The 15,208-nt window shown below is 38.6% G+C and overlaps 1 protein-coding gene across 3 annotated transcripts in view; it reads left to right on the top strand.

The window, feature by feature from the left end:
* Positions 1 to 15,208, top strand: part of LOC127647777 (uncharacterized) — a 227,109-nt gene that overhangs the window by 197,097 nt on the left and 14,804 nt on the right. Inside the window, exons 1-3 of one of the 3 annotated variants that reach the window (XM_052132244.1) lie at positions 1,828 to 1,915; positions 6,755 to 7,099; positions 7,180 to 7,536. The exons of 1 other annotated variant lie outside the window; for it this stretch is intronic. In XM_052132244.1, coding sequence (XP_051988204.1) covers positions 1,864 to 1,915; positions 6,755 to 7,099; positions 7,180 to 7,536 — 754 coding nt within the window. In that variant the 5' untranslated portion in view covers positions 1,828 to 1,863. Of the gene's footprint in view, positions 1 to 1,827; positions 1,916 to 6,454; positions 6,633 to 6,754; positions 7,100 to 7,179; positions 7,537 to 15,208 lie in introns of those variants that run through there. One more of the 3 variants, XM_052132243.1, reaches the window with a different exon arrangement.

Raw genomic sequence — 15,208 nt, 5'->3', positions numbered from 1 at the left:
GGAAATGCGCCGTAGATCCAACAGCAATGCTTCTCGCTGACAGAGGTGAGTGAAACAGTGGTGAACTTCAGCTTGCTGTTGCACAACCCTCCGGCTCCGAAGAAAATTTTTGACTGGCACTCGCTTCCCTTTATACACTATATGTATGTCTAGGGCGGGGCATGCAAATTATGTCTGCCGACTTGACATTGACCTTTTCTCAGGTTCAGAGGTACGTTTGGTGTCCCAGGAAGACCCCTTGTGTCACTTCATTCGACACAACGTCGAGTGAGTGACAGAAGAGGAACTGTCATTTTCAGAGTGTCTGGGCCTGCCGTGATTTCAAAATTTGGCTTAGTCTTCATATTAATGTGCTTTTTACAGTCGTCATACATTCAGTGTGTACACATTTACCATTAAAATTTAAACCTAGCGCGCATCTTTACGTGGCATCTCTCTCTTTGTGTGTGCGCTGACTGTGTGTGAGAGAGTGAGAGCTTTCTATCTCTTGACATTTTTCATCATTTATGTACGCTGTTGTGCACTATTTTCTTTGCATGTCCTTTCTTTCTAAGCTGTCATTGTTTCTAATCGCTTCAAACTGAAACGGAGAGCGCTCACAGCCAAGTGCATTAATCATGAAGTTTTAACGAATAATAATGCAAAACCCTGCTGCAATCCATGCAAAGTAATAATATGACAATTATTAAATTAAAAATAAAAAGTAGCACTCCACAAGTCTATAGAACAGTTAAATATCACTTGACTCGTGTTTTTCTTCTGATCTCTCGGTTTACATACAATTCAAAATACAAGTATTTAGTGAAGACAGCAGCTTCATGAAGCACAAAACATCAACTAAATGAGAGAGTTTGTCAACTTAATGAAAGATTCGGTCATCGAGCCAACGCCTGTGCACTGCAGACGGAAAAGTGTTTAATAATGTTTATTGCATCTTATCTCTAGTTTTAATTTATTATATATTATTCTATGGCTTATATTTTATCCAAATGTATTTATTTCATCACATCACTGTGGTCTATTAAAGTAAATGACTAATATTAAACATAGTAATTGTTTAAAAACAAGTAATTATGGATATTGTATCAGTATATAACTACTGTATAACTATTAAGCTTCATAAAGTAACTATAATGGCAGAGTAAAGGGGTGCACTGCATTATATTGACAATGAAATTTGGCACAGGATAGAGGTCCACTCAGTTGGAGGTTTCTGTCCTCGCCACTGTTTTACACTCCCAGATTTATCATTACTTTAAGACATTGGATTGTAGAAATAGAAAAGGGATCCTTCAGTTTGCGTCCTTGCACTTAAAAGCTAAAGAGATTTAAACTTTTCCGTATTGTAAAGAATCAGGAAACACACATGTAAAAACACGAGTGTCAGCTGCATTCATTACACACACACAAATGAACATCATTCAACAGAATCAACTGAGACATTTGACACTTTAACACTTTTATATGGCAAATGTGTTCTTAGTTAATGTTGAAGATAATACAGCAGCGATCACTTTTACACTAAAACACTTTATAAAGAATCATCCTCTGCAGAATGATTGTGTCTTTATGTCAGACATCTCTAACAACATTTTAATTTAGGGTGAAACTTTAAGAACATGCACAGATACTCCCTTCAGAGATGCTTTTCATTTGTGAGGAGATTCTTCATACGGATGTTTTTCCAACTTAATCAGAACTGGTTTGTCTGGATTTGTTGTAGTTCAACAGAACTTTTTATTATTATAAGTAAGAGAGTGTAAAACAGGTTTAGCAAGTGTTCTGCATTTACCCGGATGTTCCCTTACAAACCTTCACTTTGACTGTGACGACCTGAAGAGATGATCATATTCTCAACTGAAAATGGATCTTCTTCTGTTCATCTTTGTGTCCGTCATTTTAAATATATCTGACGGTATGTACTTTGTTTTCTTTCTTTGAGGTAATGCTGAAGAAATGCACAAAATGGATTTAACTTATTCTTAGTTTTGTTGATAAATCTAAAAGTTGCCACTTTATATGAATTTTGTTTAGGAACATTATTTTTATATATATTTCTACTTACATGGATGATTTGGAGTGGATAATGAGTGTAAAACAGTCAACAAGTGTCCAGCTTAAATGGGAACACACTTCACTTATTTTCATTGAGATACTTGAGAGATCAGTGATACTTCTTCACAGATTTCTCAGTTTCAGATTGATGCATTTAAAATGTTGTGTTTGTTATTTTCACATTGACTCGGTGTGTCCAGTCTGTGTTTACTATGTAGCTTGAATGTTTCTTGTATTTCCTGGTTACCTGATTTGACCTGGTGTTACAACATCTTTATCAAACTATCTGTCATTAATCATGCCTCTGTTGTTCCTCCTGCTCACCACCAGAGGTCCCAACACACTAGTATTGTCTTTTACTCTCTGGACTGCATTTCCCATAATCCCCGTACCTGTCACTAATTACCTGCTCACCTGTTCCCCATCAACACAGCTATTTAGGACTCAATCTCACTGGCTGTTAGGGCAAAGTCTTGTTTTGTCCTGCATACATTTCTGAGCGGTATTCCCTGTTGTTATTACCTGCCTGTGTTTGATTCCTGCCTGATTTGCCCCTGTTTGATTCTCTGCTGCCTGCATGTTTACCTGGACTACTGTTATGATTGTTTGCTGCCTGTACTGTCCTCTTGCCTGTTTGTGACCCCACCTTTGATTATCCCTGGATACTGCTACTGCTGGTGATTGACCTTTGCCTGTTTACTTTTTTACATTATTATTAATAAAACTGCACATGGATCCCAACTCTGAATACTCATCATTACAGTGTCTCTGTCTGTCTCGTCACAGTTTGTGTGGCTGTGATCATGATTATTTTAAAGAGATAAAGATTCTCTCACATAAATGCATGTTTATGATGAGGATTTCTGTTAGTATGTGTCCATGCAGGCTGGTGGAAATTATTGTAGATTGTTTAGCAATGAACATAATGTTCCCAAACAAGTATGTGACAATATATAAAAACAATACGATACAAGGTAGACACAATATACAACAGTGCCAGATGCATTGCAAAAAAAGTATTATGGCAGCTTAGAAAAGTATTAAAGTATTCGGTATTATTCAGTGTTAGGTAATAAACTCATGTGTTTCGTGTAATTGTGTGCTTGTGTGTGTGTTCATGGTTCATGCTTTGTAAAACACGAGTTGTAAAATAACTTTAGGCATGATTAAGTAATGTGACGCAATGAGAAAGAAGCTGTTCCTTAATCTTGGATGGTAATGATCTCAGGCGTCTGTCTGAAGGGAGCAGCGAAGAGCAGTTATGAGCTCGGTGGGATTTATCCTCTATGATTTACTTATCACACTTGATGGTGCGCTGAATGTATGTGATTCAACTGATGGTAAATCTGTACCTGTGATCTTTGAGGCCCTGATGACAATGTGCTCCAATAAAAGAAGTCATATTTAATCTCAATCTTTGTTTTTCATGGTAAAATAACTTTGTTTTCAGGGTTCACTGTGAAAGGTCCCTCTGGTCCTCTAGTGGTTCCTCTGGGAGGTTCCCTGATGGAGGGAACGAGACGTTTTGTCGATTGTAGTGACACGAGGGGCTTCTTTAGAGAGACTCGGATACCTCTGAATATGAGAAAAGGCCAATGAAAAACTGGCAAACAGAATTTGCATGTCCCACCCCCGGACATACGGGTATAAAAGGTTCTGAACTGAGGAGCCGAGAATAAGGTTCAGCCATTACAGTGGCTTGGTACAGTGTTGTGACAAGGAGGACACAACATCTCGTTCCCTCCATCAGGGAACGGGGGTTACACTAGTAAACTAGACGTTCCCCTTCTATCACTCACTCAACATTGTGTCGATTGAAGTAACCCAAGGGGTCCCATTAAATAATGCCACCTACACTGAACCATGTTACATGATCTGCTGATGCTGGTGCAAGCAAGATATTGCGTGCCAAAGGAGCATGGGCATCAGACTGCACGTAACCTTCCCCAACGGCACTCTAAGACATAATATTTTTTTTATTGGGTTCCTGGCAACCGACCAAGTTTTTCCCTTGAGGGGTGGGAACAAACGACGTGACAAGCATGGGAGCATGTCGGGCCAGCCGCGGCCTTTTCTCTCTCTATGTTTCTCCTCATAGAGTGTTAGATGCGGCTAAGGCCATCTAACTATAACATGCATCAGGGAAGGTGTTCTTTTCCATTCCTATTCTTTCATGGGGAAAAGACCTTGCGGAGACCATATCCTGCCCAGGCTGGGGAGTTGAATAATTGGCAAATACATCACATGGGCACGTTATGCCACACATGGAAGTGGCATGGTGGTAGGTCCTGCCTAATGAGGGAGGAGCTCTATAAACACAGTGACCAGGGCAGCGGGGACTGCCCAAGGGAGACGCGGGTCCACCTGACAGGGGGATGGTACCGTGGAAAATACATCACAGGGGGTTTCCGTGATAACCAGCACCTATGGAGCACCTATTCCAGTTCAGAGTAATCCAGTAGAAAAACTTGTAGTGGGTCTGGTCAGAATTCGTCCCCTGAATTTGCAAGCCAGAGGGCTGGAGAGGAAGAACCTACAGGGAGCACGGGTTTGTGGGCTCAACTGGGAGTAAAAGTGCACATGTTCGCCTCAGTGGAGGGGAAAGGCGCAAGCACAAGCGGTATACCCGGTCAGTTGTCTAAAGCTCTGTGTGCGGTCCAAATAGGTACGCAAAGCACGTACCGGACAAAGCAATGATAAGGCTGGGTCTGCTTAGGGCGTAAAGCTGCCTGTTAGAGATGGTCCTCTGGCTTGGTTGATCGTGTTTACGACAGCTGATGGTAGACTATTTAGATCTTCCGTATCCTGTCCAGGGGCCAGACATGGAGGTTCCAGAGGTCTGGGCACGGATGCCAGAGCGTGCCCCGTCACTGAGAAAGAAGGTCCTTCCTCAGGGGAATTTGCCAGGGAGGTGCAAGTAGGCTCACTGGGTGAAATGCGCACTTGCGCAGCCCCCAGGGCCAGCTGTGTGCCAGCGCATCTGTCCCGAGGGTAGCCTCTGAGCTGACGGAGTACCAGAGCCGGCAATGGTAGTTCTACAGGGAAGCAAACAGGTCTGCCTGTGCTTTGCCTTAATGGTATGAAATCTGGTGTGATTTTGCTTTATTTTGCTTAATCAACTTTTAATAAGCTCAATTTATTAATGACAATAAATCAATCATTGATTATTCATTGACATCCCTAACTGGAACTATTCCTTTTATAATAATCGGATTGAATGAACTATGTTGTAAAATAAAGCATGAAGGAGTATTCCAGGTTCAATTCAAGTTAAGCTCAATTAACAGTATTTGTGGCCTAATGTAATTACCAAAAAAATTATTTCAACTCGTCCCTCCTTTTCTTTAAAAACCAAAAATCGGTGTTACAGTAAGGCACTTACAATGGAAGTGAATGTGACCATAAACGTTAAAATACTCACTGATTCAAAAGTATAGCCGCAAGACATAAACTGTGTATTAACATGACTTAAGAGTCATAAAATCGCTTGCTAGCCTTTTCTGTGTAAAGTTATATCCAATTTTACAACTTCGTTGCAATGACAACATAATGTCAAAAACTAAAACGACCAAAAAATTTCAATTTAAACAACTTTACAGCTCAAAAAGTACACAATGTTTTTATTTAAAAACATTGCCCTTCACTTCCATTGTAACCAGAAATGTAGGGACAAGTAATTTATTTATTATTTATAAAAAAATGTTTTTTGTGGTAATCAACATTATGCCACAAATGCTGTTAAGTGAGCTTAATTTATCTTGAACCCAGAATATTCCTGTAAGTCAGAAGGTGTGACTATGTGAAGAATGGGTTATATTAGTGTGGCAGGGTGGAGGGTGGGGCCGGGTCGTGATCATACACACCCGGTCCCGTATTGGGCTAATCAAGCCTCTGAGGTTTAAAGTTCGACTGCAGAGGATCGTGCGGGAGAGAGAGATCGTTAGCGGACATGTCCGTCACGTGTTTGTTTATGTTGTCTTTTAAGTTTATCATAACTATTATTTAAGCCGGTTCTCGCCTCCTTGCCATTTATCCCTTTACAGTCGACCTTTAAACCTCAGAGGCTTGATTAGCCTAATACGGGACCGGGTGTGTATGATCACGACCCGGCCCCGGCCTCTGCCCTGCCACAATTAGTTATTAGTACTATTAAGTTTTATGATTTGTTGAATGTTGGAATCTATTAATGATGTTTTCTAAAGCTGTGTGCATTTTCCAACATTTGCAATTAAACCACAAAGTAACTCAAACCCAAGTGTAGCAGTGATTTAATGCATTTAACAAGCATGTCTAACAACATCCTTTGATTTCAAATATGTTTCATAAAATGAACTTTACACAGTGTGTGCTAGCTGTGAAGATAATACTTGATGGCTCTGGTAATGTTTAATCTGATTATATTACCTGACTCACCCCAGTGTTTTCTCCATGAAAAGGAAAGTAAATCTCTGTATAGACACCTCATGAGCATTTGTACGATTTACATTAGAGATGACAATTGTTTCATCTGAATTTTTATATGAAGATGTTCCTACATAAATTGATTATTTTCTCACTTCTGCTGGTGAACTCTGATGGTATGTATGATCATTTACACTTTGAGTTACAACATTTTCTTTTTGTAGGTATAGTTTCTTATTCATAGATTGTAGAATGTTTCAAAATTTCAGACAACTCGCTTACATTTTCTGTCTTTCAGGCTTTCAGGTGCGAGGTCCCTCTGGTCCTCTAGTGGTTCCTCTGGGAGATTCAGTGGTTTTGCCCTGTTATGTCGACAAACTCTTAACAATGGAGGGTCTGGAGGTGGATTGGAGAAGATCAGACTCAGAGACTCTGATTCATCTGTATCAAGACGGTGAGAGTCGACCAGAGGTCCAGCAGCAGGATTATCATGATAGAGCTCATTTCTTTACTGACCAGATTCAACATGGAAACTTCTCCCTCCTGTTGAACAATGTGACAGCTGAAGATGAGGGAAAGTACAGATGTAAAGTTTTCAGTGGGCAGGATTCTGGTGAAACTGTGGTCGAAATAAAACATGTTGGTAAGAATCTCGTTGAGGTGCATATTAACATTGAATAATAAAATTGTACGCTGTATATTTGCAACTGTTCCTTTTTTCAGAGCGTTTGATAGTCTCGGGATCAGATCACTCCATATCTGCGTATGCGGGTGAAGACGTCACTCTGAACTGCTCTGTGGACTCTCACATCACACCTGAAGAGATTGAAGAGCTTTCATGGAAGAAAACAGATAAAGATGGAGATATTCTGGTCCTGCTCTACCAAAACAATGAACCTTTACCCGAATCATCACATGAGCAATACAGAGACAGAGTTGAGTTCTTCACTGATGAAATCTCCAAAGGAAACTTCTCTCTCAGACTGAAGAGTGTCAGAACTGAAGATAAAGGAGTTTATATGTGTCAAGTGTTTGCTGGAGGAGTTTCAGCCAACACAACTGTAGAACTGGAACAACTGGGTGAGTCAGAGATAAATAAGAAAAACACATAAATGCAATAATTGAAGATTAAACTGATATATGAGTTTTATACAGTTTAGTTGTTTAGTTGCATGTAAATTGAATTAGCATTATAAATGTGACAGTAACAGTTTGAGTTTGAGCTTGTTCATTAACTGCTTCAGTTCTTCAGAAACTATTTCAAAGTGAAGTCTGAATATTTACTCCTGTTTGTGGACAAAAAGCACCTCAGTCACCTCTAATGTGGGATAGTCCTGCTTTAGGGGTGTGTGTTTGTGTGTGTGTGTGTCTGTGTTTTGGTCAATATTTTGTTTTCTATTAATATTGCAGGAGTGGCACTTTACATAAATACTTTTGGCCGTGTGCATTTACAGATGTGTCAAACCCATTTTAAGTCAAGATCCTTTAACACAGGCTGATGTTTTATTTGTTAAATATTTCTGGGGCTTATAACTTTATGCCACTGTAAAAACCAATAAAACAAAAGAGAACACAAAGAATTGATTAAATGTAATAAAACTGAGACCCAGTTGCAAGAAACACTTTTAGTAAAGAAAACTCTGTGACAAAACACTTACAATCGTTTTACTGTAAGGGATTACTTGTAACTGGTTCCATTTATATTACAATTACATATATTAATCAAACAAGGACTCACTTCTGTCCACAAATGAGTTACTAGGAGTGCTACTTGGGTGTTGAGAGATGTGTTCCTTTGATGCTCTTCAGTTTGGAGATCCAAAATGTTTCCCAAATAAACAGAATGTCTGAGGCACTCAAAAGGAATATAAGTTTAAAAAGCCTTTATTTAAACTTGGCTATCCATTAAAAAACATATGCCAACATGTTTCAGCCTCTTTGGCCTTCCTCAGGGCAAATTCAAAATGGCAGTCCGTAGACTGCATGCTATATATCTGCATGTGGTCACATGACCTAGAAGCACAGGTGCTCATCTGCACATATCACCTGATAGAGAGCAATTACAACAAGTTACTTTAGATAAGACAAGTCACATTTTCGCATCAGGATAGTTTAAAATATCAATATAAATAGATACATATAGCAAGATGTTACTTTATATAAGACAAGTTACAAAAAAGATTACATTGTAAAACATATTATATTTCATTTCATGCTCTAAAATATGTGCAGTCTCTCTCTCTTTAGTGCTGCCCTAACGGCGTGATGCGACTTCACGATGATATTGGTCCCGGTCTAGCACGCGTGTAGAGTTTGTGCTGTTGATAATTGTAGCCATGTTTTGATGTTACTGAGCCATGTCGTTTTTGGCCGTCCTGGTCGTTTTTTCCCTTCGATTTTTCCTTCCAGGATTTGCTTTAATAGCTGGTATTTGTGGTCGTTTCGGGCAATGTGGCCTAGATAGTAACACTTCCTGCTAATGATGGTCTTCAGCAGTTGCCTATCAGTGCCCATATCCTGCAGAACTTGTGTATTGGTGATTTTGGCTGTACATGGGATTTTCAGCATTCTTCGATACAGCCACATCTCGAAAACTTCGAGCTTTTGTTGCTGCTGTCGTCAGTGTCCATGTCTCTACTCCATACAGCAAAATTGACCAGATGTAGCATTTCAGTGTGCGCAGTTTCAGTGATGTACTCAAGTTGCGGTCTGCAAGGAGTGTTTTCCATCTAATAAATGCTTGCCTTGCTTGTTCAATTCTGCTCTTGATTTCGACTTCATGGTTCAACTGATCGTCAATGATTACACCGAGGTATTTAAATCGGTGTACTTGTTCCAATTTTTCATTGCCAAGCTTGATTGTTATTTCGCTTGTAGTTCGGCTGACCTTCATAACCTTTGTTTTCTTTTTATTAATTCGTAAGCCCCATATTTGACTCTCTGTGGCAACCTCGTCCAAGATTTGTTGTAGGCCTTGTTCCGAATCGGCCAGCAGTGCAGTGTCGTCTGCATACCTGATGTTGTTGATGTATTGTCCATTGACTTTAATACCAATGTTTTTATCTGCTAGTGTTTGATCAAAAATCTGCTCCGAGTAGATGTTGAAAAGACTGGGTGAAAGTGGGCAGCCTTGTCGTACACCTTTTTGTATTGGTGTTGGGTCTGTCAATTCGTTGTCATATCAAAGTTGGGCTGTTTGCTTCCAATAAAGAGCAATGATGAAGTTGATGACGTTTTTATCTAGTCCCAGTTGTTTTAATAGAGCTGCTAGTCAGTCGTGGTTTACTGAGTCAAAGGCTTTCTCGTAATCTATGAAGCAGATGTACACTTCTTTCTGATGTTCGTAGCACCGCTGTAGTAGTATCTGTAGACAGAAGATTGCTTCTCTTGTGCCTAGTCCTTTGCAGAAGCCAAACTGTGTGTTCTTCAATGTACTTTCGCATGTGGAGCGTATGCGCTGTTGGATCACCTTCAGGAAGACTTTTAGCATGTGGCTCATCAAGCTTATCAGTCTGTAGTCCTTGCATTTCCAGCTTGTTGCTTTCTTTGGTATGGCCACAAAGATGGATTGTAGCCAGTCGGATGGAATTTTATTGCCATTGTATATTTGATTGTACCAATTAGTCAGTTGTCGTATGTTGTTACTGTCTAATAGTTTGAGCAATTCTACATGGATTGTGTCGGGCCCGCACGCTTTGCCTGACTTAGCTGTTCTGATTGCATGTTCTACTTCTGATGTTAAAATGTGTAGAGCATCTTTCGACATCTGTTGGTCTTTTTCTGCAGGTGTTCTCGTGGCGCCATAGAGCTTGTGTATATAGTTTGTCCAGGTGTCCATTTTTACTTGTTTATTTAGGATTGGTTGGTTGTTGTCCGCATACAAGGTAGCTGTTGGGGCTGGTCTGTAGATGTTACCAGCTTCTTTGAGCTTCTTGTGCAGAGTAAAATTGTCATGTTTTTTTATTAGTTCTTCAATCTCGACGCATTGTTCTTCCATCCACTTTTCTTTTGCCTGTCGGATTGCTTCTCTGATCTTCTGTTGCATTTGTTTGTACTTCTCCAAGTTGTTATTTTTGTACATTCTTCGTTTGCTCATTAGATCGAGAATACAATGTGTCATCCATCGTTGTTTCTTTTTCGTTGGCTGATGTCCCAGCATGACTTCTGTTGTTTCTGTGATGCATTGTTTGAACGAGCGCCAGTACTCCTGAACATCTGCTGTTTCCGTTGTTATTGAGCGGATGCTATCGTTGAGATGTTGCTGTACTTGTCTTTTATCTGCGCTGTTCTTCAGTTTCTCCAGGTCTGCTCGTCTCGTCTTTGTACAATGTATTGATCGCAATTTGAGTCTTATTGTAGCTGTTACTGGGTTATGATCTGACGATATATCGGCTCCAGGGTAGGTTTTTGCTGTAATCCCACTGGACTTAAACCCGATGTTAATTAGGATATAATCGATTTGGTTCCTGACGATGTTGTTGTCGGAGACTTGCGGCGAGGTCCACGTGTACAGTCGTCGAGGTGGTAATTGGAACCACGTGTTAGCAATACTGAAACGTTCTTCTTGGCAGAATTGAACCAGTCTGTCGCCTCGTCCATTTCTTGTTCCTAGTCCGTGTTCTCCGACAATGTTCTGCATTCGACCGTGGCCCACCTTGGCATTGAAGTCGCCGAGGATTATAGTGATGTCTTGTTTCTTCAGCGGCTTCAGCGTGTTGGTTAGTTGCTCATAGAAGCGATTCGATTTCATGATCTTGTTTATCTGCTGTTGGAGCATAAACCTGTAGAATGTTCACGTTGACTTTGTTGCCTGCTAATTGTAGTAGTGCTATTCGTTCTGATACTGGGGTAAAGTTGTTGACTTTGTTCGCTAATTTCTTGTGTACTATAAAGGCGACACCGTATGTTTGTTTGGTGTTTTCTTCTCCTCCGGAGCAGAAGATGTGGTGTTCAGCTCGATATACATTTTTTTGTTCCAGGCCATTTAGTTTCAGCTTAGACCGATTATGTTAATTTTATGTGCAGTCTCAGATGATGAATAATTTCACACTTTCTATATTTTACCACTTTCCACATCAAGATACAATTTGAAATATCAATATAGATAGATACATATAGCAAAGCATTGACATGTGCATATAGTCAGTTACAAGAAAGGAGAAAAATCCAATTCCAAGTTTAGACCAGGGTATTGATTAGCTTTTAAAGTATAAATCCAAAAGGATTCTCTTTGTAAACGTTTTTTGAGTCTATCTCCCCCTCTTGGTGATATTTTAACATGTTCTATCCCAAAGATTTTTAGAGTCTCGCTACTTCCGTGGTTCGCCTCTTTATAATGTAGAGCCATAGGATACTGGTGGTTGCTTGTTCTTATCGCATATTTATGCTCTGCTAATCTTTCTTTAAGTTTACGCTTAGTTCTTCCAATATAAAAACAGCCACAAGGACATTCAAGTCTATAGACAACGAATGAGGTATTGCAATGAATAAATGAGTGTATACTGTATTCACGATTTGATGTCACATCTGTAAAAATATTGGTCTTGACCATATTGCTACAGTGATTACAGTTTCCACACTTATAGTCAACGTTTTTGCCCTATATAAACAATGCGACTCTGAATACCTTTTCTACAAAAGTTACATATGAAGTGAATAAACTCTTCACATCTGGTACAAAAACTCAACAGAATTACAATCTGTCAAAGGATGAAAAAGAAGCATTAAAGTGTCTGTCAACTAACAACGAAATCATCATCAAAAGAGCAGATAAAGGAGGAGCAGTGGTAGTGTGGGGCAGAGACCAATATATCACCGAGGCCATGCGTCAACTGGATAATCGTGAGTACTATCAGCCTTTACCATCTAATCCAATAGAACAAATTAAGAGTGAACTAGAGGAGATGCTTAAACATGCAAAAAGTGAAGACTGGATTTCTAAAAAAGAACATGATTTCCTACAATGTAAATGCCCAAGAATTGCTTCTTTTTACATGCTTCTGAAAATACACAAGAACTTGGAGAACCCACCAGGAAGGCCAATCATAAGTGGCAATGGGTCAGTGACTGAACCGACATCCAAGTTTGTTGATTTCCATATTAAGCAATTTGTAATAGACTTGCCCTCCTTTATCCAAGACAGCACATTTGTGTTAAATAAGATCAAAGAAATGAAAAATATTGGTACTGCCTTTCTAGTGAGTCATTATATACAAACATTGATCACAAAGAAGGTTTAAAGGCATTGACACATTATTTGGAGAAGAGACCACCAGAACAGATGCCCCCAGCAGAGTTTATCTTGAAACTAACAGAATGGACACTAACTAACAATGTTTTCTCATTCCAAAACAAATTCTTTAAGCAGATAAAAGGTACAGCAATGGGAGCTTGCTTTGCACCAAATTATTTACATTTGTTTATGGGTCTCTGGGAAGAAACATTTGTCAATTCGAGTTTGAATGTATATGTTAATAAGATTGTATGGTGGGGTAGGTATATTGACGACGTTCTTCTTATATGGTCTGGGTCACAGCAAGAGCTGCTACAGTTTCATACATATCTTAATAACACTAATTCCAATTTGAAGCTGAGTCTAGAGTTCTCATTAACAAATATCAATTTCCTAGATCTGGAGATATCAAAAGATGACAAAGGTGAATTGCATACGTCCGTGTTTAGAAAACCCACTGATCGGAATACCATACTGAGGGCAGAAAGCTACCATCCACCTTGGTTAATAGAGAATATCCCTTTTGGCCAATTTCAAAGGATTAAGCATATGTGATTCTGAAGACGTGTTTGATAAAAATGCTCAAGACATGGTTCAAAGGTTTAAGAAAAGAGGTTATAAACACAAGACCCTAGATATAGCCTATAATAGAGTTAAAGAAATTAGTAGAGAACAGCTATTGGTTAAAAAAACCGAGGCGACAACAAGAGTCAAACCAAGTTTATTTTGTTACACAATACAGTCGTCAAGCTAATAAGATAAAGCGAATAATCAAGAAGAATTGGGACATAATAAAAAGTGATACCGTTTTGAGAGATGTACTGCCGGAGGTACCTACTATTACCTTTAAACGAGCTCCTACTCTAAAAGATAGTCTTGTGAAAAGCTATATGCCTCCTGTACAGAATAAAACCTGGCTAGGCACAAAAAGAGGTAACTATAAGTGTGGAAACTGTAATCACTGTAGCAATATGGTCAAGACCAATATTTTTACAGATGTGACATCAAATCGCTGAATACAGTATACACTCATTTATTAATTGCAATACCTCATTCGTTGTCTATAGACTTGAATGTCCTTGTGGCTGTTTTTATATTGGAAGAACTAAGCGTAAACTTAAAGAAAGATTAGCAGAGCATAAATATGCGATAAGAACAAGCAACCACCAGTATCCTATGGCTCTACATTATAAAGAGGCGAACCACGGAAATAGCGAGACTCTAAAAATCTTTGGGATAGAACATGTTAAAATATCACCAAGAGGGGGAGATAGACTCAAAAAACTTCCTTTTGGATTTATACTTTAAAAGCTAATCAATACCCTGGTCTAAACTTGGAATTTGATTTTTCTCCTTTCTTGTAACTGACTATATGCACATGTCAATGCTTTGCTATATGTATCTATCTATATTGATATTTCAAATTGTATCTTGATGTGGAAAGTGGTAAAATATAGAAAGTGTGAAATTATTCATCATCTGAGACTGCACATATTTTAGAGCATGAAATGAAATATAATATGTTTTACAATGTAATCTTTTTTGTAACTTGTCTTATATAAAGTAACCTCTTGCTATATGTATCTATTTATATTGATATTTTAAACTATCCTGATGCGAAAATGTGACTTGTCTTATCTAAACTAACTTGTTGTAATTGCTCTCTATCAGGTGATATGTGCAGATGAGCACCTGTGCTTCTAGGTCATGTGACCACATGCAGATATATAGCATGCAGTCTACGGACTGCCATTTTGAATTTGCCCTGAGGAAGGCCAAAGAGGCTGAAACATGTTGGCATATGTTTTTTAATGGATAGCCAAGTTTAAATAAAGGCTTTTTAAACTTATATTCCTTTTGAGTGCCTCAGACTTTCTGTTTATTAAGGACTCACTTCTCTTGGCTGAATAACTTTAAAAAACGATCTAAAGCTTATAAAAGAAACTGTTTGACTAATTGTAATTACAGACTTGCTTCTCATACTCACATGAGCTGCTCTTGGTAATAATCATTACTGGAAATGAGACGTGCACTAACACATCGTTGTTGTTTCCTGACAGGTGACATTTATGGGTAACACTTCATGTTTGTGTTCGCTAACATTAGTTACATAAAGTTAACATGAACTAACAATGAACAATACTTTTATGTTCATGTTAACATTAATTCCAACATATAGTAATAATACTGTACATGCACACAATTCAAAGTTATATATGTTAACATTAGTCAATGCATCATGAACTAACAATGAACAATTTATGTGTTTATAAATGAACATTAGATTAATAAATGCTGTATATTTGTTCAGTATTAGTTCATGATATCTAAAGCATTAACTAATGATAACAAATAGAAACTTATTGTGAATTGTTATCTATTAATATGGAGCATAAGGTCGTGTTATAAGTGCTTTATTACATACTACATTACTACTACTCTTACGGTTTCTGTTATATCTGTGTATCAGAAACAGGGACAGTATGGATAGTATATCATTGTGAACACGGCCATAGATGA

Source organism: Xyrauchen texanus, chromosome 8 (assembly GCF_025860055.1).
Source record: "Xyrauchen texanus isolate HMW12.3.18 chromosome 8, RBS_HiC_50CHRs, whole genome shotgun sequence".
Lineage (NCBI taxonomy): Eukaryota > Metazoa > Chordata > Actinopteri > Cypriniformes > Catostomidae > Xyrauchen > Xyrauchen texanus.
The sequence above is the reverse complement of the archived record's forward strand: the minus strand, read 5'-3'. Positions and strand labels throughout refer to the sequence as shown.